The sequence below is a fragment of the Triturus cristatus genome, chromosome 4_1 (assembly GCF_964204655.1).
Source record: "Triturus cristatus chromosome 4_1, aTriCri1.1, whole genome shotgun sequence".
In the NCBI taxonomy this organism is placed as follows: Eukaryota; Metazoa; Chordata; class Amphibia; order Caudata; family Salamandridae; genus Triturus; species Triturus cristatus.
In genome coordinates, this window is record NC_140585.1 from 42322680 (window position 1) to 42345970 (window position 23291).

Consider the following 23291-nt stretch of genomic DNA (forward strand, 5'->3'; position numbering starts at 1 on the left):
AGGAAAGTGGGATACCGGGCAGCTTCACCGGTCAGTAAGACCGACAATATGCCAATAGCGACAATGGGGAGTCGTCAAGTAACACGCCCTGAGGTAATACTGTGACAGTGTCGTAGCGGTATGTCCACCACAAAGATTTACTCATGGATTCTCTTACAGACTCGGAATGAGGCACTTATCCAAAATAAATCACATCAAAATCAATTGGACAATAGCTGCAGATTTTTGGACATTCTCTTGCAAAATGTCAGTTAAAGTGATTCAATAATCACATAAACTGTGACATAGAAAGTGAAAAGGGAAAATACATATAAAAAGAAAATATTCTGACAATTTTATTAAATTAACGTGAATCACCGATGCCTCTCGATACACCTTTGTCTGAAAATATATATAAACGGAAAATATTCTGAGGGCTATAGCGAATTAAAGTGATTCGCCCATGCATTTCTATCATCTTTTGTCTGATAATATTAATATAAAACAAAAATACTCTGACAGTTTTTTTTAATGAATGCAATACGCCCATTTCCTTTCCATACACCTTTCCCTGAAAATATATATATAATGAACATATTTTGATAGCTTTATTGATTAATGTGGTTCCCCCGTGCCTCTCTCTATACACCTTTGTCTGAGAGGCCAGTTTCCTCACACTCTATTCAAGTGAACTGAGAGGCGCAAGTTACACACACAAAATGGCCGCCGTGATGAAACTGCCAGCATGGGTGCTGATGCGCGCCAGGAATCTGCCTGTCTAGAACAATTTGTAGAAGCATTAAAAACTCCATACGCTAAAGATTCAGCCATGATCATAATTAGGGCTCCCGCTTTTATGGTATTTATATTTTCTGCATTTCCGTCTGCATTTATCCATATTTCTTTTTTGCTAATTTTTTCTGTATTTATCCATTTTTATTTTATGTTTTCTATATAAATTGAGCTGAAATAGTTATTTTTCCACATTTATTTGACTGATAAATGTATACTTGCATTTCAATGTCCAAAAGGTTTCAGCAGTATACAGTGCAATAGCGTTATCTGAAAACACTTGCATTGTAGAGTAGCTTCAATAACTGTAGATCTGCAATTAATTGGGAAATCTGTTGTCTTTTGTCATCTCCCCTACCTCTCAATCTGTACTACCGACCTGTCACTCATGATTGTCTGAAGGAAAAATCATCCAAAGGCCTATTTTCCATATTTAACCGCTAGCATGCTGATGACGAGCCCAGCTCGTCATAAGACACAGTGGAGCTGTGCTCATAACGGTCGCGGCCGCCTGTGCGGGAGAATCAATTAGTGGGCGGGGTCATGACAAACTCAGCTCGTCATGAGCACAGCTCCACTGTGCCTCATTACGAGCTGGGCTCCTCACGAGCACTGCGGAACCCTCCCCACCCCCCGGTGCGCCATGGGGGAATTACCCTTGCGGCGAAGGGGTTAAAAATAAATACAGAGAGGAAAATAAATAGGTTTCTGTCTGTATTTATTTGTAAAAATCTGTAAAAACGGAAAACAGGCAGCCCTAATCATAATGAACTCTGCGAGCAAATACGCATTGGAGAGCATCCATGAACTCCCACAAATTGGGGGTATAAATGTAAGCATCAGAAAACTGGAACCTTGTGGTTTCATGCAACAGTAGAAAGTCTACCTAACAACTTGAAATGTAGACTCCCCCCTATTGAAGCCTATTAGATACTTCAGCATATATGTCACTCAGCATTTCACAACTTTTTTTTAATTGAATTAAATTACTACATTAACAAGTACAAAAACTATTTCATAGATGGCCATCGTTACCAAACCCAATTATTGAGAGAGTTTCAATCAAGATATAGATCCCTCATTCGTCATATTTGTATTTTTAATTGTTCCCTGCAAAGTTCCCAAAAACTTTTCAATCAAATATATCAATGAATTATAGACTGCATCTGGAAGGATCAAGGGTCTAAACTAAAAATAACAAATGTTCAATTGCATACGGACTTTTGGGGTTTATTACTGGACAACGTATGGCTACACGTGCTAGCGCCCTTCTCACCCCGCCAACGCTGTGGGTTCTTGTACTTTGAATATTTCTATGAAATATGAAATGATTAATGAATCAGTGGCTTATTTACCTGCCTTTATAGAGACCCACCTGACCTCGAAAAAAGATTTAATATAATACACTGCAAACTCTTGCTGTTAGCAAAAAAGAGTTTATTGATGATTACAATAGCCCTGAGGACCAAGAACATTTGATTCTGAATGACTGCTAGTATTTGGGCCTTGTTGTCGAAAATAATGTCACCGTAAATGAGCGAAGATTGACTTTATCAGTAAGATTTTATAGTAATACAGCACGGAAAACATGGGAACAGCTCCAGGTGAGCTGTGTTTAAAACAGACTGGATTTGTCTTCGTTTTCAGCAGATGAAAGCCTTTTTGCAAACATTTTCTATATTAAATGATAAAAATCCACATAGTATTTTAAAATCCTTATTCAAAGCTTCATTGAAAGGTGTCGCATCGTGGTACAAGACTGTTGATCAGAATGCTCATCAGATCCCACTATTGCGACATTTATATAAAATTGAAAAAAAAACATGGCTGAAAATATCACCGGAAGGTTGGCGAGAAAGTATTCAATTCTAATATGAATCTTTTTAAGCTGCACATTTAGGAGAATGTCGTTTTACTCAGATGAATGTTGCATTTCACTTCAAAGATCGCCAATAGGTTTATTCAGGTTTCCCTTCTGGATATATTTTATTTCAAAACTAGTTCAGGGATTGGTGTCACGTGATGGCCGTCTGTCCTGAACGTCATTCTTTTTGGATTGCTAAATTTACATTCCTTAGTTCACGACTAGAATGCAGTATTTTTACAGATCCATACATAACTTTTTTTCGATATGTAGTAAGTCAAAATGGACTAGTTAATTTGAAAAGGAGGTTTATATATATTATTTTCCATTCGATCGCATGTTCTCTTATAGGGCAAAGTTGGACGTCAGCCGAAGTACCATCCTTTTTAAATTGTCAGGTTAAAATGAGTAAAGTCGCGTCACTGGAACCATTGTATCTTTCAAATAACCCGTTAACATTTGCTAAAGTGCGGATTTTTATGAATTCATGATTGTATACGATGGATATTTATGGAGAATTTATATTTAAATATGTATTTTCTACCTTAATAAAACCTTTTTTTTTTTAAAGCTCTCAGAGGAAGCAGTGATTTGCTTGCTAGTGTCCAGGTAAGACTTGAGGACTTGGGGTCAAGTGACTGTAGAATGCAGAAGTTTGAATTGTAATCCCCACTTAACCAAACTGTGTCCTTCTGGCATTGAGCTCATATCGCTAATAGTGCTTAGAAGCAGGCAAGCACCGCAGTGTATAGAATATGCATCTTACATTAGAAGGGAAGTTGTCACTAAAACAATCTAATATGTTCCTCTGAATCCCCTTTGCTATTACATTATCCAGTTGTTTTTCCAGGGAGTGGTTAGCCATGGAGTTCTGTGAAAGTCAACAAACATGGCTGTTTATTGGCCTTCAGAGACGCCTCTCTGTCCCCTTTCCACCCTGGAAGGGGTCAGAGATTTACTTCAGCCAGCGGCCGGTGTATCTCGCTTTCCAGAATGGGAAGACACCACCCTCAGATCTGTTGGGCATGTAGAGGAAGGGATTTTTTTGTGCAGTTTTGTACAGCGCAAGCTCGACCCAAAGGTACTAGGGTGCTTTACATGCGCACCAGTCACATTACACAGGATGTTGAACCCATGAAGGAAAACAAAAAATTGTGAGTTAGTGCAGGGATCCTCCTTCTCCAGAGTGGAGTCCTCCGTCCCAGACCGTCCCAGAAATATACCCTTTATACTACTCATGCCTATTCCTGAGCAAAGTTTGTGAATTCCAGAAAGCAGTACATTTACACTTGCACATAGGTGTAAATCCGTGAATTCAGATTCACAACTTTCTGCAAGAGTGAGGCCCATTGAGTCCTGCCTCTTTCCTCCCATGTGCACAAGCCCCTCCTACCTTACTCAAGCACATGTGCCACAAATACTCTTCTATGCCATACTAGATGTATTATTTGTATAGCATGTGGCGACCCGTACGCATCCCGGCGCCAGCTGAACAACACTGACCGTGAAGATTGCTCCTTCCGGCTTTAGTTCTCAAATAATCAAGTTTTGTGTAGTTTAAATAGCCCATTTTGTCTCACTCTCCCCTGTCCAGGAGACTGCAGTGGAAGTACTTTACTTTACATTTCTTAAGAGAATAATTACATTTCAAATATATCCACATTAGGAGAATCATTCTTTTTTTGCAAATTCTTACATATTTTCCTGGGCCAGTGCGAGGATTTTCAACACTCTAGGAAAAAATAGCATTTTGCTGGTTGGAGCGCTCCCCAAACAGAGAAGAAAAAGTAATTTTAAGTAATGTTGTAGTACTAACTTGGTGCCTGAACTAGAGGGAGCTATAAGCCTCCTGCTTATATCCCCTTATGAGACAGTCGGCCATTGGCTCTCTACACCATTTTCAAATGTTTTTATGGCTCATCTTTTTGATGAAGAATGCAACCATATTTTATGTGCGCTGCCCCAGCTTTTCCTGGCAGATTGGCGTCTTCTCTTTCTGCAGTCTTGCATCATTTCTGGGCCACACGTGCTGCAAACGGGAACTCACATGCTCGCTCTGCCCAAGATCACATGCATCTAACCTTCCTGAAGCTCACCCACAAGCCACTAGTTCACATCCGAGTTTGAACTGCATAAAATGTTAATTTATGCCATTCCCATATTGCAAAGTTATGCAGGTTTGCTCCGTTTAATTTTTGAACAGTCAAAATAAAATGTCTGTTTTGGCTGCATGAAGAAATCTTCAACAATGATTTTTACCGCTTCAAAACAACAGAGACCACAAAAAAGAAACAGCGAGAGGTGTCAATGGTTGAGAATGTGTGACCTGCGCTCAAAACCATCTCGGTGGAGATTAAACCCACCCGGGCACTTTATGGGGCCGATTCCAATAGCAGGGGATTTCGCCTGATTTCCACAACCGGTCTGAAAATGCCTCAAAGTGCCTGAACTCTAATAGGTCAGAACTGTAATTGTGCAATAAATAAAAAGACAATATAATCCTTGAAGTAAAATCCCCTAATAACCGGACTTTGCAATAATAATGTTATCGTAAAAAAAAAACATAAATTACAAGGAAAATTATACATCGAAGAGTTCAGGTTCAAAACACTTTATTCTCCCTATCCAGCCATAAAGACAAATAAAACCAGATATAAAACGTGTAAAAATCCATCAGAGATTAAAATCACCAATGAGTCATTGAATAAACCAAAATGGCCGCTTTACACATCTGGGGCAGCAGACAGACATGTTGCACAACTTTAGAGCGTGGAGTAGATGGCGCACACACAGCGTTTCTATTCCGTACAGATTAAAATGATTACTTATACATACAATGCATGCACTGGTATCACCTTCGCAAAAAGATTTTGCAAAACGTCAATAATTGTATATTTTCTCATTCTATCCTGAATTTTTATTCCTGAATTTTTGTACCTGAATTCCCCAAAACGGAGCCATAGTTCGAAGTCTCGCCGCTGCCCGGGCGCTAGGAGAGGATATTAACACAGAGGCACTTTTTGCAATATTTGAACAGCACTTAGATCCCCTTCCGGGGCAATTTAAAATAATATATATTCTATCTCTACTAGGTTATTAAAAGTTGTAGAACCGCTGTTACTTACAGCCCCGTTAACCCCGCTTTCACGTGTTCTCCTGGGAGCATTTCACACCATTCTGCAGTGGTGCAAAGAGAGACCAGGAACGGTTTTATTAATATTTCAGAAGTGTTAAATGTTTTAGCGGAGATTTATGTTTTTCAAGTCTTTCAGGAGTTTTAAATGTTTTACTGGCAGGCTTATGTTTTTTCATAGTGAGAATGATTACTTATTGGATGGTCTTAAAGGGTTATGATGTTTCAGTCCCATCTGTATTTTTTTATTTAATGTCACTGTGTGTAACAAGGAAGTGTTCTGCACATTTGTTTTGCCCCTAATGAAATCTCTGGGGCCCATCAATACCAGTAAGTAAGGGCCACAAGCGCAGCCAGAAATTTTCCCACATTTGTGGTGTTCACTTTATAAAAATAGATGCAAACAACAAAACTATTTACCCGGATTTCACAAAAAACATACATCTGATGTTTCAAAGAGTCCCAAATAGGGCGATATTTGTAAAAGGGGTGCTTAGTGCAGTTATATATTTTTCAGCCAATGAGCTGGTATGGTTTATATATCAGGATCTTGATTGGCCACACACCTCTCACCAGTGGTCAGAGAATCTGCCTGGGCTAGATGACAGGTAGCTTCATGGGGCGGATCCCTTGGAACCTCGCCGCCATGCCTTATGCCAGGACCATAACGCACCAGCAGGGGTCAGTCTGCGCTGGCTGCTAGTGGCCAAGAGACGGTACTTTGTCCACAGACACTTCTAGCATAAAGAACCAATTTATCGCCCAAGGGGTCTCCCCAAAACTCCTTCATCACTTCGAGTAAGTGTGATCGAGATAATCTGGGGACCCACAACCCATAAGGTGCTCTGTTGTAGATCAGTGCACCCCACTCTGGAGCCAGGCACCTGAGCCAGTTCCGCAAGAAGACGACCACTCGAGCGTCAGATGTACTTCGAAGGTATGTCCTTGGTAACAAGTTGCATACATCTAGCACTAGATTAAAAGCATTCCCAGCATGGCATTACATATGTCCCTTATTGCTAAACACCGTAACAGACCGGACCATGACTCAGTCTGACTGGCACCATGGGCCTTTATTTGGGATCGATAGTTGTAGGTACATATTGACAACCTGTCCAGCATATTGGAAGTGCAAAGGTCTAAGCGCATCACCTACAGACGTGCTTGAGGAGACGTATACATCAAGCGTGGATATTGACATATGGTACTGAGCCCAAGTATGAATCTCTCACATCAAGGCACTCTACAAAATATGACACATGACAGACTTTTTATAAAATTGATATGAGGCAAGGGTCAAAATCTGTGCCAGATTTAGACATAAAGCATTTACGTGTTTGACCGAAACTGCCTAAATTTTGCTAAAACTCATTTCAGATTTTAAACAATCTCCTCTTTTTAATTTTCCAAAACATTTACTCCACTTTTTGTGAATAGTTAATTTGTTATGCCTTAAATTATTGTCCTGGCACACATTGTTTTTTTTAAAATAAAAAAAGTTGAGTAAAAAAAAATATATCAGTTATTGCAAGGAATCATTTTCACGTTTCACACAAAATCAATTTCAGTTTTTGCTCTAAATAAAGTTCACTTTCATTCATTACCTCTTATGTTAATTTCGTGATAAAGACACGAGTGAGTCAAGAACTCCTACCTCTTCACGGAGCCTGGTCTCACCAGGCGCTTTCATTTCCACATAATCGAGGAGGCGATGCCATACCAGGTAAGATTAGTTCTCCGTCCACGTGCCAGGAAAGCACAATGCTGCAGATAAAGATTGTAGAGCAAGGGCCCCTCAGCACTTTCTTCATAAAACCCCGTGCTTTTCAGTGACAGGCATAAGGCATGTCATGGCGGGTCGCTCCAGTACCATTGATCAGATCTTTAATATTTGAGAGTGATTGAATGGAAAATGGGATGGAAAGACTGACTTTACATTTCTTAACTTGAGGTCTACCACTTGTCTGCTATCAAAGCACCATTCCATTCTCATAGCTCCAAGGCAACATAGGCATAGGAACCTAGAAAAAGTAGGTAGCAACGTTTACCATGCAGCCTTTACCATGCATTGCCTTTACCACGCATTGCCTTTACCACGCAAGCCTTTACCACACATACCTTTACAACGAAAATGTAAGTATATACCAGGTAAGTGAAACACCCTTTATGTTTATATATCAGGACTTAGGGCAAAGGCGTTTTAAGGGTTTAGGCATGGGTAAGGGTATAGGGTGGTAAGGGTGATTTTAGCGTTTAGGGGTGGATAAGGGTATTGGGTGGTAAGGGTATTTTTACAGTTCAAGGAAGAATAATGGTATAGGGTGGTAAAGGTGTTTTTAGTGTTTAAGGATGGGTAGGTTATAGGGTGGTTAGAGTGGTAATGGCATTTTAGGGTAAAGGGTATTGGGTGGTAAGAGTATTTTTAGGATGTATGGGTGGGTAAGGCTATTGGGTGGTAAGGCAAATTTTAGGGTGTAGGATGGGCATGGGTATTGGGTGGTGAGGGTGTTTTTGGTGTTTAGGGATAAGGAAGGGTGTTGGGAGGAAAGTGTGTTTCTCGCAGTTGAATAAATTGGGGACCCACTAGGCACTCATATGAGGCACTTCCATAGTCCAAGTTGAAATTAATCTTGGTGCCCACTGCCTACCTCCACTCTGTGGGCGCCGCTAGGAAGAACCCACAGCGTTCTACGGAGCTGGCGTAATTTAAACCAGCACCCCTTGACAACTCAGCGAAGGTTTATCAACCAGAGAAGGATGAAAGGCTGAGTGGACCCATCAGGATTTGAACCTGTGACCAGGAGGTCAAACACAGGCCCCTACAGTGGACACATTGGTCCACTGAGCCACCAGACCCAGCTACACATTCAAGATCAGTCCTAGGTTTGTAGGGAACGTCTACAAGGGCGGGGTCAGAGGACAAAAGAGAGAGGAGTTACATTTTGCTCATAAAATGTATTTTTGTGACAATGTATGCACAGCGACATCGGTTCTTGTGAGCTATTTATTAATTTATCGGTAAGCGCTATTCCTCACACGTATGAAGGAAGGCACTGCTGAAGACTACCCTCCTCGGCTTCTTTGAAATTCTGTTCCATGTCACGCACCTGTTCGTCTCCCTCTCATACGTCATATGCAGAGTTTCCTTGTGCGGGCACCTGGCGGCTTGAGGCTGCTTTGTTGAAACGTAAGCGCTTGTGTTATGCAGAATGAACGTCCCGGGGGAGCCAGCGTGGCGAGGGCACGACTGAGATGTTCTAATTTCCAAATAATGCACAGAGGCTTCAATTTTGGGCTTACTGTATTCTATAGCTCCTCGAATGCCTTGACTCTAGGCACTTGTAGACCATCACCATGCCGACAGCACCTGCAGTGAAAGAGCAGTGACACTTGTTTATAGTTTGGGGACAATAGTCTCGAGGCCACTGTGTTCTGTGGAGTGGGTTGTGAGGGAGGCCACGGAGCAGGCTGTGCACTAAGGGGCTTATATATGAGCGGAGCGCCACTTTTCATGATGCTCAGGTGGTGCGGGCCTCTCAGACATATCTATGAGGCATCACAATGTCACCCTGCGCGGCTTTTCATGGCCTCATAGATATGAAGTGAGACAAAGCTGCGCAAGCCACTGAGCCGCCTTACTCTGCACCAGGGAGGCGTTCCATGGGTGTTACGGTGAGTTTTCCCTCGCAACTCCCATGAATTATGATGCTTTCCCAGATTTACTTAATTATGTAAACCTGGGCCAGACCAAAACCTTACGCCTGCCCAGAGCAGGCGCCACGAGTAGAAATGTTTCCTCTTTCAACGTGTGCTGAATTGTGTAGCTCGTATAGAAAGAGGAAAGCGCCTCTCAGGATTGTTTCTGTGCAGGAAGGTGCCACTTCCTGCATAAACCAATCCTGCCTGCAATGGAAGCACCCTTGCACCATGCTGCAAGGGTGCCTACGTTGGCACCAAGCACCAAATTATATGCTCTGTTGAGGCCCAGCGCATGCTTAGGCCAGGAAAGAAGATCAATATTGCATTGTTTGGGTCTGGCTTGTACGAGCTTGCCACCACTAGTCAAGAGATAAAGAACTATTGAATAGCAAAAAATCTCCAGGTTCCCTTCAGCATGCCTTCTGCCCTGCCCTGTGCCCTGCCCTGTGCCCTGCCCTCTGCCCTGCCCTGTCCACTGTACTGCCCTCTACCAGTAGCTCAGATTCTTCCCTGACCCAGATTCACTAAATTTTACCGTGGCTGCTACCACAGCGATAAGTACTTCTATGTGACACAAAGCAGTTCATGCATTAGTGTCCATCAACTTTCATGTTCAAAAGGATTTTTGCAGCAAATGTCACAAAACAAAACCTCTGATGATGCATGAAAAGTGGCCCTTACGGGGCAGGAAGGATTATTGTTCACCAAAGCAGCACAACCTAGCACTGCTTGGGACACTAGTACCAAATGAAGACAGGCACAAACAGCGAGTGTGAGCTGGCGTGGGTGACGTCCCGCCACTCTTCCAGGCATAATACGTGCCACTTCCTCAAAAGTTCCAAACATTACAAGTCATCCTGGGTCAGTCGTATGAGTCACAATTGCAACAAACAGTTTCTCTGAAGTACACAAGTCGCTCAAGACAGCTCTCGATCAGTGTCCCCGGGTCAAACACTAACTCTGGCCCCATCTTAGGCAACTGGCACATTATTTGTGTTTGCGTCCCGAATTATGCCCTTGTAAGTATGACGCTGCACTATTTTTTACTCTTGCATTGCAACACTCCTGAGATGCACACATCATTGCATTGCGTACATCTTAGTACATTTGCTGTCGGTCCAGCTTTGTCATTTCCTGCCCGCATTCCCTCGCCCTGCGGCCTTTTGCTTTTGATTTCAAACCATGCTTCGGAGTCTTATCTGACCACACTGAGCGCCAGCTTGTGTGGTAAGTTCAAATCTTGGGTAAGCAGCAGCCAGCAGCTATGCTCTGGTAGGGACCTTGTCTTACAGCAGATGTGTACAGGGGAACTGCAGGACAATTCAAACGCTTGCCCCAGTAGTGTGCTGTCTTTTGTAACCTGTGCCTTGAAGTCTGTCTGATGGGAACCTTTCTTGATGCGGATTCAATGGCAGAAGCTAATGTGCCAAGTGGTGTAAACAAAGATCATGAATTGTAGGTACCTCTAGTCGGAGACACCTCAGTGTGTCAGACCGGTGCCTGGATAGAGGCAGCGATCGCACAATTGATGTTAGAGCTGACTGTTACCCACCCCGATCCCCTCCGCTTCCACCTTTGCAGGTACCCCGTCCCGCTGGCTTCTACAAGCCACAATGACTATCAAATAAAACTTGTTTCCAACTTGAATTAGCGTGGCCTTTTTTTATACAACAAAACTTACACTGTGCTAGATTAAATTCAGGGGTGAATACGCTAGTGTTGAAGAAAGTCTGTAACTATCAACACATGCAAGCAACATTTTAAATATATAATATAACCCTCTATGAGGGTGTAATTTGTTATTTTCAACTATGTCGCCTCTCGTCACAGTCTGTTGATCAAGAGAGCTGTGGCGGAGACACAAGCACAAAATAACCCTATAATAAAATGTCTGGATTGTTTTAAATATTTAGACTAGATTTTGTCTTTTTAAGAAATAATAAGATTCATGGGTAGGTCACAGGTCAAATCCCAGTGGGGCTGATTGAATCTTTCTTCATTCTGAGGTCTACAAAAGAAGTTTGCTCCAATCTGTGTAATGCTAACACCTTTAATTTAATGTCAGATAAAACCATTGGGGTTCCCAAAACCACGAATAAATGCATTCTCCAACTGCCTACCTCCGACAGGTCATTGTTGAATACACAAAAAAACATTGCTTCATTTCAAATGAGTTAAAAGTGCCACAACGCTTCAAAAACTCTTTTATGGTTCGCACTATTTTTATTTGTTTTTAGGTATATGTCTTAAACTTGTTTTGCCATTTTGTATTGCTATGCCTTCCTGTTACAAAGCCCTCTTCTTTTAAACTAGGACCAGGAAACATTTCACGGCAACATATTCTGTGTAATTTGGGGTTTTTTGTGTTATGCTTGTTACGCAAAATTCCTGAAATTATGCCATACGTACGCTCAGAGTAAACAATTTCAGACCACAGGAGGTAGCCCGTAAGCCACAGTGAGACTGGGGCGGTACATCCTATCAAACGACAATGTCTCAATGTGGGTTTCATTTAGGGGACCAATACAGTCAGCACAATTGAGTTGCTAAGGATTAAATCAGCGTAGGGAGAAAGACAGGGAGACATATATGTGTAGGATTTTCTGTATTTGAAGTCACTTAAAACATGTTGGACATATTAAACTGCATATGTACAATCACATGGACAGAAAGCACTGCGTTACATTAATGGAAATGTAACCGATAGGATACTGCGCACAAGTGCTCGTGAAAATAGTGCCGGCGCAAGTGACACATGAAGTGGTATATACAGCGGTGGTGTAGGGCGCAACGAGGAACAAAGTGGTAAAACAAGTATTATATATTTAGGACATCCAAGCAATCAATGATGAACAAATTACAAAAGACAATAAATAGGATGTCCGTAACATGGGGGCGCCAGAAGTTACGCTGTTGGAGTCAGAGTAGGCGGAACAGTCATGTTTAATCACGTACTATTTGGAAATGGCGGAGGCAGCCATCTTGTTCTTGTGCAAGTTTCATGGGAACTTGGTTTCAAAATGGCGGCTAGGTTCCTGCCCTCGGTGCCGCTTACCGGTTTCATCCTATTTTGCCAAAGCAAGGAACTGATGATATGTGTTGCATCTCATCTGTTGCTTCGTTATTCCCCAGCTATGGTTGTGCTTCCCTTACATAATACACACATCTGTGTGTGCACTTAGCAGCCAGGCTGGTCATAGTTTCTCTTGCCTACTATGTTTAAAGTGTACGTTGATAACCTCTGGGTACATTTGGTATCTGCAACTGAATACCACAATTAAGCGCACTTTGGGGTGTAAGGTAGATAGTAAACTAGACAGAAACAAGCCAACCACTGACGCACACCAACCACTGCCAGGGAAGCATCTATCAATGTGTTATGAGGTCCAAAAATCCTACAATTTGCACAAGTAATTTAGTTGCTTTTTTCTATTTTTCATGGTGGTATTTCAGTTCTACAGTACTGTGAGTAGGTTCAGGGCTGGACTGGGAATTTAAAAACAGCTCTGGAAAAAATGATAAATTCCGCCCCCATGTGCAGACGTGCTAATGCGCGCTAGAACGAGAGCAGCTCTTTCAAGTCAACACCAGCATTGTGTGCATCACCACTCCTGGAGGCTGAAACCAGCCTCCAAGTGTCAAAACCAGCCTTGTGCGGCTCCAGCCTGCCGGGGAATTGCCCACTTGCCCAACTGGCCAGTCCAGCCATGGATAGGTTCAGCGGCGGGAAGGGGAAGGCTGAAGGCCGGCTCACTGGAGTGAGTCTGTCAGTATTTGAGTGGGCGGTGTCCTCCGGTTGGTGACTAATGATTGCAAGGTCTGATCGTTGAGCCATACTAGACAGGACTGTCCTTTTCTAATGATGAATGGACTGGGACGAGCCTTCAATCTTTCGGTAACGAGTTCCTTGGAAGGACCCATTACAGGAAATAGCTTCTGTAAGCCAGGGGCTCCTCGGCTTTGTTTTGGTCGCTGGTTCACCTACTTTGAGGTGCATCGTCCAAGTCAAGTTTTATGTCAAGATTTGGAACTCAAAGGAGGTCCACAGAAACATACCGCATCGAAAGAATAAAAGATTTAACTTATAGTCGTACAATATGCGGCTTTTGTGGGCAGCGGTTGGTATTTCTTTCATCGGAAGGGACTGAAGACTCTTTTATGTGATCAGCCTCCTTGGGGTGCTTTGTGGTACCTGTAGTACACTTCTTCTTCAGTGAGAGATGTTTGGTCAGGTCCCACTGCAGGAGTGTGGTGTCGATGTTATACACACACGATTAAAGGTTTCCAGGTTTGTGAGAGGGACCTAGCTTGTATCTTACGTGCATTACAATTCACAAACGCACAAGCGCAGAGAGCTGCCGCTGAGATGGGGTTCCCTCAGCCTTTGAGGGGGTAAGCCATCCGACTAGTTCTGCTTCCTTCACAGACCACAGCTGAGAAATGTGCCCAAGTTCCCTCCGCGACGGTTGACGCGCGACAATTTATATAAACCATGAAAGAACTATCAACATAACTATTGTGTAAATGATGCGCCTGCTTTGTAAAATGAATTACTTACTTAGGAGTATAAAGCATGAACTTTAACAGTCTGAAAAACTAATAAGTGAACATGTGCACAAAATGAAGATTTTGCAAGCGCTGTGCGTTCGCTCTTTGTATCCGGTCCCCATCATCAGAATATTGTGACAGCAAAGCACCTAAAATGTCCTGAAACTCAAATGTTGAAAGGTAATAAGACTCCTCGCCCAGTGTTTTTTTTAAAAATAAATGTGCCTGCTGTGCAAAAACCTCAGTCGTTATAAATTATATTTTAAACAAAGTGAGAGACAAACCAAATATATTGGGAAAAAAAAGTGGAAACAGCAACATTCTTTTAAATAATTCTAAAGCAATAAAAATAATCAAGAAAAGTCTTTTTGTGGAAAAAAACAATCAGAAAACAAAAAAATAACAAGTGTTGGTGGCACAGATAGATGAAAAATATGAAAAAATAAAATAGCCACATCATAAAATGAAATGAAAATTTACAAAAATGTTCTAATTGCCCTCTTCTGAGTTGGGTTACATATTTTCAATATTATGTAAAAAAAAAAAATAACATGTTATTAAATTAATAAACAAGAGTGAATTGTCACCACTGTTTTTAGCCTGCCGCATTCAAATGTAAGTTTTTTCTGAATATGAACTTCTAATATCTGTACTGGAATCGGTGACAGGGCATTTCCATTCCATTGCCCACCTTCCCTCACAAGTCAGTCATTCATCCTGAAGTGAATGAGTAAGTAAATCTATGACATTTTTTATCCGCGCTCAGTTTCCTCTTTCAGTCCGAATGGTCTGAGCCAATCATGGCCGATAATCCACCCTCGTGCACAGAACCTGGACATCTAAAGCCTACGTTGTGGTGACAATATACGATGAGGCCCATCCTTACTGGTGGAGTGGAGTGCCACTCAAAATACCGAACAACTATAGTAAAACTAACGTATGGCTCAGAAAGGGCAAACGACAGTCGTGGGGTGGGGTGAGCGCAAGTCCTAAAAGAGCAAAGTCTGAAAGGAGAAGGGTGGCTGTGTCTGGTGCTGCTGCTGGTTCAGGCCTCAATTCTCAAACCTTCTGTCCCTTCCACATACCTATAACATAAATGTATAAATAAAACAAAGGCACGCTTGTCCTCGGCACACTCTGAGTGAGGGCTCAGGGGAGATTTGCTGATGGGTTTTGCAAGCCCATATGTGGCATTAGAAGGCTCACAGGGTTCGCCAGGGGGACTTTTTTAATTTGGGTTTTTAAGTGTGGGAAATAGGAAGCGTTGGTGAGATAGAAATATAAAAAGAAACCTAGAAAATGGAGTACCGAAAAAGTAAATCATAACTAATAAAGCTGAGCAGAGAATTTAAGTTTACCCTTGTCTCGTGTTGTCATTTATGTTGAAAAGGCCTGAAGCGGCTCTCCGGCTGGGGTGCACCGGAAGCACCTCTTTCAAACACGAATAGACTAAACTCCTTACCGACAAAGCCCACCTTATCGATATTTCTATGGCTCGTGGCGCTGATATGCAACATTGTATTGATTCGCAGCATTGTCAAACGAGGCGATAGCTACAAAGTATCCATTATTCGGTAACAGGGTTGAGTGTATTTTAATGCATTTGTGAATCTTTCTACATTTTTTCTGTTCCAAGAAAACACCTTTATGTAACCTTAGGAAGTAATTCGGAAATGACCACAAAGTTAACTGGGCGCTTCTAGGAGGCGCCCTGAGGTTATGACCGACTACGGAGAAGAGCTCCTCCCTCTAAGAATATTCCAGAACTAGACGGCAACAAGCAGCGCACGGAATACAGGTGTCAGGAGGGGACGGGGAATAGCGCATCCTTTGAGACTCGGGTACCAGGAGGGGGTAAGTAGCGCATCCTTTGAGACTCGGGTACCAGGAGGGGGGAAGTAGCGCATCCTTTGAGACTCGGGTACCAGGAGGGGGGAAGTAGCGCATCCTTTGAGACTCGGGTACCAGGAGGGGGTAAGTAGCGCATCCTTTGAGACTCGGGTACCAGGAGGGGGGAAGCAGTGCATCTTTCGAGGCGCAGGTACCAGGAAGTGGGAAACAGCACACACTTTGAGACGCACGTACTAGGAGGTGGAAAGCAAGCATACTGTGAGAAGCAGGCACCAGGGGAGGGGAAGCAAGCATGCTGTGAGAAGCAGGCACCAGGAGACGGGAAGCAAGCATGCTGTGAGAAGCAGGTACCAGGAGGGGGAAGCAAGCATGCTGTGAGAAGCAGGCACCAGGATACGGGAAGCAGAGCGCACGTTGAGACCCAGGTACCAGGAGGGGGGAGCAGCGCACACTCTCGCACACACCCATCAGTAGGTGGGAAGACCAGAGCAGACTTTCTCGTACCTTTTCCAGACACGAAGGCCGCAAAGACAAGGAGCAGGCCCCAGGCCTTCCACACAAGAGACATGGCGCTTGAAGTGGCGGCGGAGCAGCGTGGACGCAGTGGTGAGCGGCCCCTCGCAGCACCTCGTGTTTCCTTGCCTCTCACTCTCTCATCTGATTCCTCTCCTCTGTGTCTTGCTCTACGTTTCACTCTTGGCGGTCTCCTGCTTCCTTTACTGGTTACCTCGTCTTCTCTCCTCCCCTTTCTGTCCCTCCCTCACTCCCTCCTGCTGCTTTGTGTCTCACACTCGCTAATACTGTCTTTGCCATCCAGCACTCACTTCCTTCGATCTATTTTCTTAGCTCTCTCATCTTCTTTTCCTCGTTGTTTCTACTCGCGCTTTCTTCTCGCACCCTCTCCCCACGCTGGGCCGACTGGGCACCAAAAGCAGCCGAGACAAGCATGTTTAAAGCATCCCACGCTCCCTTCCTGTCTCTTTTCCTCCAGTCTCTCTCTCTCTCGCGCGTGTCTCTTCTCTCTCTCTCTCTTTCTCTCGCTCACTCTCTCTCTCACTCTCTCGTTCTCTCTTTGGCTCCCTCTCTCTCTCTTTCTCCTTTTTCTCTCTTAATCTTTCTCTCTCTTTCTCTCTTTGTCCCTCTCTCTCGCTCTCTTTGTCCCTCTCTACCTTCCTCTCTCTCTCTTTCCCTCTCTCTCTTTGTCTCTCTCTCTTTCTTTGTCTCTCTTTTCTCTCTCTTTGTCTTTCTCTCTCTCTCGCTCTTTGTCTCTCTCTATCTCTCTCTTTCTCCCTTTGTTTCTCTGTCTCTTTCTGCCTCTCTTGCCTGCTGTGGTAAACCCAGGGAGCTGGAGACAGAGGCTGCAGCCCTGGACCTCATAAAGCGGCCTCCAGTGCCCCCATCCAACACCCGCCCCTCCTAACACTCTTTCTGCCTCCCAGTTCTCCCTCTCTTAGTTGTGTTTTGCCTTTTCTAGCCCTTCTATCTGCCTTCCTGTTTCACTCTTTCACACCGGGCGCCCCTACCCCCCTCCGTCTAACTTTCCCCACTGTCCTATCCACCATTCTGCTTCTCATGTCCCCTCCTTTCTGTGCCTCATTCACTCATCCTCTCTCTCTCTCTTTCACACACACGCAACTTCTTTCTCTTCATAGCTATATCTCTCTCATCAGCCCAGTCTCTTCTCCCTCGCCCCTCTCTTTCCATCTTTGAATCTCTCTAGCATCCTACCTGTCTAGTTCTCTCTTTTCGCCCTCTATCCCTTCCTCGCCCTCTCTTCTGTCTCTAACTCTTATACTCTCGTTCTCACGGATACTGCCTTTCTTCCCCTCCCTCTCTAGCCCCCTCTTTCTATCGCATTCACCCACCCTCTTACCCTCCTCCTCAATGCACTCTGTTTTTCTCCACCTTTCACCTTCATCTTCCCAGTTTCTCTTCCCCCCCACCCTTTCCTTCTTTCTCCAACTCTATGGCTTCTTTTACTCACTCCCCCTCTCTTTCACCCCTTCTTTCTCTTCGCACCTGCCCCGTATCCCCCGTCTCCATTCTTGCTCCCCCTCTTTACCGTTGTTCTCCACCTTTCACCTTCATCTTTCCATTTTCTTTCACCCTTACCCTTTCCTTCTAAACCCACCCGCTCTCCCTCTCTTTCACCCCTTCCTTCTCCTCACACGTGTCCCCCCCTCTCTCTTGCTCCGGTCTGTGGTCCTGCGTTCAGGAAGCCGATGGTAACTGCCGCTCGCGGCCTCCGGAGAGAAACCCCGGGTCTCGCGGAAAGGCTCAGAGCGGCAAAGATCTGACACAAAAGCACCAAAAAAGACAAGCCTGGAATAAACCAGCTCTGAAATGAACAGGGCGAAGTCGGAGGGGCCGCTTCTCCCCAAATGGAGGGCAGAAAACCAACAGCACGGGAGCGGCCCGCCTGCTCTCTGCCTCCTCGCTCTCTACAACTCGGGTATGTTCGTAGGGAGGCGCACGCAGCGTGAAGCGAGGTCATAGCGCTTAGAAACGCACATGGAATATGTGAGGGTAGAAGCAGTGCAGGGCGAGGGCGGGATGTATACAGCAGCGGACCGTGCAGGTAAGAACGGTGTGTCGGTGGGGCTGGGCTGAGGGGGTGTTTCGACAGACGATGACAGGAAAATTAAGGGGCATATTATCAAGGACGGCGTAACAAATTATCGCCGGTTTAGCAGCAGAAAACTGCCGCTAAACCGGCGATAATGGGCTTGATAATATGCTCTATGGAATTCCCATAGCAGCCCATGTTCTGCTGTGAACATGGGCTTCTATGGGAATTCTCTGCGCCATATTATCAAGCCCATTATCGCCGGTTTAGCGGCAGTTTTCTGCCGCTAAACCGGCGATAATGTTAACGCCGTCCTTGATAATATGCCCCTACATGTTTATTTTCCCTCGTGGTCGTCTGTTGAGGTCCCCCCTCACCCAGCCCCACAGCCACACCGCTCTTATCTGCACGGGCCGCTGCTGGAGGTATAGTTACTTTAGAGTGCGAGTTATAGTTACTGGAGATAGCTATGACCAGGGCCGGACAGGGAACAGAAACCGGCCCTGGCTCAGCAGGCCCCCCCTTGGGTGAGGGGGAGTGCGGCCGAGCAGTTTGCGAGGGCCGGTTTTGGCCGATTTTGTTAAGGGGGGCCGATATTGCCGACCCCCGGTAACAAAAACGGCCCCCAGGGCCCAAACATCAGCCCCACCCTAGCGGCCTACCGGGGAAACGCCCGGTGCCCGCTATGGCCAGTCCGGCCCTGGCTATAACTGGTGAATTTCGCATTTTTGTTTGTTTAAAACTGTATTTTTTAACTGACATTTTCACCGAACTATAAAGTACTTTAAACTTTGGTCTTTTCAGTGAATTTCTATGATTTATTTTAATGCAAATTAACATATTATTACAATTCCCAACTATAAGGTCACTTTAACCGTAGGTTTTTCCAGTGAGTTTATAAGTTCTTTTTAACATAAAGAAAGCTATCCATTACCGTGTGCGGCCTGGAGTTGGCATCAGGGACTGTGCCCAACCCATTAGGGTGCCCAACTCCCTGCCATACACGCCCTTCTGGTGTGCACGGCATGGAGTTGTATGCGTGGCGCAGGGTGGGGCATTTTATTTTTTAATTAGTCAACAGAGCTCTCTCTGTCACTCCCCCTCACAGCCCTGGCAGTCAGGGTACCCCTGCTCGGTTCGTTAATATAGTATTTTATTTTTCAGGACTCGAGAACCAAGTTCCCAAGTCCTAATATGGCGGCTGCAACCTTCCCTTCAGGTTGCAGTCAGCCAATCATAACACACACTTGAGCTCGTGGATCCGCAGATTCGCCATGGGGGATCCGCGGTGGAATGCAGCCAGTGGCATAACAAAGGCCAAGGCAGTGTGGGGGGGTTCCGAGTTCCAGGTGGGCCCCTCAGCATAGTACCCTGGCCTGAGTCCGGAGGGGGACCCCTCTGTGTATTTTGCAGGGGGGGGCCTCAAGTTTCGTTACGCCCCTGCCTGCAGCATGAAAGATATATAAATGCTGATGCTTAATTTCTCAAAATCTACTAAACGGATTTACACTGAATAATAAAAAGCACACTTTCTGGTTGAAGATTAACTTTCTGACAAATTTGGTGAAATTCAGTGCAGCCATTTTTGTGGCATCACAATGAATTTTTATAATGTAAAGTAACATTTTATTACAATTCATAACTATAACTTCAGTTTAAACTTTACTTTTTTACAGTAAATTTCTATGTTTTTAACATAATGTAAGATGTCTCTTGATATGCGCGGTGTGGGTTGGGCTGCTGGACCTGCACTCGGCTGCCCACTGGCATCCAACCCCGCGCTGCAGCGCAAGACTGCCTATGTCATATAACAATATAAAGGGTGTCATTTTAAGTAAGGCATGACTATTGGCATTGCCGTACCGCCAAAAAAACAAAATAAAAAGCGGCGGGTCTATTTACTTTATAAAGGGATCAGGACATCAACATGTATAAAGCAGACTAATTGGCTTTGTCAAAAATTCACCAATAACTATAATCAAATGTATATTTGATAAACTCACACATTGCAATGTTCAATAACAGTGATTGTCTCAAATTATTTTTTATAAAGCATTTAAAAAAATCATTAAACATTTGTTTGTCTTTTTTAAACGTTGTTTAAGCCACAAAGTGAAGTCAGAGAACCAACCACTAGGGGGCCCTCCACTCCAGCGGAAGAGCATACAGCCCCAGCTCTGAATGCTAAAAAACATACGGCAAGCTCTCCTGGGGTCATGAATTCAATGACCCAAGAAACTTATTGTATTGTTTTTTTTTTAAATGTTGCTGTGCTCTGGGTGTGCCACACTCCCTGCAGCCCCCAACAACATTTAAAAAAAGGATGCTGGTGTCCATGCCCCCTCTAGGGGCACCACCAGGAATAACAAAATATTTTAGCAAAAAGCCCTGGGGCATTATGGAGCGTTCCTTGCACACAGCACGGAAGTGAATATACATGAGAGGCTCCTGCCTCGCATTTATTGTTCGTTTTTGCATTTTTTGTGGCACGGTGGGTGCTCAGGTGCCCAGCTGGGATCCCCCATCACTGACATTGATGAGGACCACAGGGGGAGCCCCAGACCCTCGCGGCCCTGGATGGCTCTCCAGACAGCCCCCATACTGGGTTACGGTAGGACCTGGCATTTATCTCTGAACTTGGTGCCCAGTGCCCACTCGGGGCACCCACACCACCAACATTTTTGGGGGCCGTGAGGTGAGCCCCAAGGCCCCCACAGCCCTTGCCAGCTCCCCTGCCAGAACCCACTGTGAGGCTTACAGGAGCCGACTTCGCACCTTCGCTCCCGCCTGCGTGGGACACCATTATTCCCTGCTTGCCGGGACACTGCAGCGGAAACAGGCCCAGGGATGGGATCCCGAGGGCGGATCTATGGCTGGGGCGGCATGCCCTCCTCTTCTAATTGAGATTATCGGCCGCAGGGAATGGCATCTCCAGAGCCTAATCAAGAAAGCACTAACCCCGCCCTTTATTGATATGTGGCCCCAGGGGATGGGGTTCCTGCAGACTACCTAAGGCTCTGAGAGGCAGACTGTGCACCCCCCCTTCCCTTCTAATAGAATTTAGGCCTGGGGATGGCATCCCTTGGGCCTGACAACAGGCTCGGGGAGGGGGAATGTGCACTTACCTACCCATTTAAAATAAATCTGCCAACTCCACAGGCCATGGCCCAACCTGGGGTGCACAAAATTAAAACAGGTGAGAGCCTGCTAGTTCATTTCTATTGGAGCCACGGATCCACAGATCCCCTGCAGATCCGCAGTGTCACTAAAATAAAAGGTAAGTATTTTGCCGCGGGGGGGTCTCTGCGGTCCTGGGTATCCCTACCCTTCCCTCCTATATGTTTTTAAAACTTTTTTGCCAGCACAGGGGACCGAGGCTCCGTGTCCTAAAATGGATGCTGCCCAATCATTGTTGATGTGGTGGCAGCCAATCAGGTCTTAGGTCAAGATATGTTGGCTCTGTAGATCCTCGAGTGTGTGACATATCTATATATTTTGAACCTTAAGTTCTCTATACTATGTAAAGTATCAAATAAAATAATGGATGATGTCATTAGTGATGTCATCAGTGATATCATCAATAATGTCGTTTGAGATTTCATTGATGTGTTCAATGGTGTCATTTGAGATGTTATCATTGATGTCATCAATGAGGTCATGGAGCATGTCATAAGTGATGTAATATGTAAGGTCATGAGTAGTGCATGGCGGAGGCACAAGTTATAGTTAGCCTTGATAAATATAACTGTTGAATTCCTGTGTTTTTTTTTTTAGTTTAAGATGTAATGTTGTCATTGAAATTTCCACCTAACTATAACATTACTTTAACCTTTGTTTTTTAGTGAATTTCTAAGTTTAAAAAAAATGTAAAGTAAAATATTGTTACCATATGTAAGAAACACGTTACTTTATCCATTTTTTTCAGTGAATCCATAGACACACATTGACACACAAACTCCATGATTCCACACATCGGTGCATGTGGGCCGGACTCCATGTTTCCAGTCCTCGCCTGACACAAATATGTTATCACGTGAACGATGGACCCATGCACTAAGCCCGAGTTGCAAATGGAGGAGGCACGCAGACAAATTAACAGAGCGAGCCGAGCCGTGGGTCTGACTTGGCTCTGACAGCCCATGCACGAGCCGAGCCATGTAAGGTTTTGGCATATATGGTAAAAATATGACACAATCTCTTCAAAATGTAAAAAAAAGTGTATTGCTTTAACATGAAGACGCATTTCACCTTTGTACATCGGACTATATGTCCCTCCGTAGACAGACATTAATTAAAAGCGATAGCTTTTCTAAACCTTCACGGCTCTCCCCCAATGCCATTAGTGAACTAAGGGCTACCTCAGTAGTCCTGTGAACCCTAAACGTGGCCTAGATTTTTTATTATAGATGGAGTAACATTATTGTCTATTAAATCACACATAAGAGGTGCTTGTTTACTGTGCACATCCGGAACTCGTGTTTGAAAGTGCACTTTACTTTTATATGATAATAAAAGAGAAGGAGGCTCTGTGAAATAAACTATGTGCCTAGGATCACACCATTTGGGGGCGCAACTAAGGCAGGTGTTGAATCCAGGTTATCTGGTTACACAATTTGAAGTTCAACTCTCTCTCTGCCCCCCCTTCTCATCCGACCCTCCTGCTCTCCACTCACCCCTCAACTTACATCAACGGTCGCTGTTTTGTCTTTCGTTCTTGGATCAGGAATGCATTGATTTGGGGGTGTCACACCCCAAACACCCCCTCCGCCCCAAGCCCAAAGCTACGTACCTGAGAGTGGAGATGGACAAGCCACGCAGAGGTGCCGGTGCCGGTCTGAAATATGCAAAGTACATTACTG

The 23291-nt window shown here is 44.4% G+C and overlaps 1 protein-coding gene across 2 annotated transcripts in view; it reads right to left on the reverse strand.

The window, feature by feature from the left end:
- CD6 (CD6 molecule) overlaps nucleotides 1-16542 on the reverse strand; it is a 245136-nt gene extending 228594 nt beyond the window's left edge. For both annotated transcript variants that reach the window (XM_085651461.1, XM_085651460.1), the window contains exon 1: nucleotides 16371-16542. In XM_085651461.1, the coding sequence (XP_085507587.1) occupies nucleotides 16371-16434 (64 nt within the window). In that variant the 5' untranslated portion in view covers nucleotides 16435-16542. The remainder of the gene's footprint in view (nucleotides 1-16370) is intronic.
- Between the last annotated feature and the right edge of the window lie 6749 nt (nucleotides 16543-23291).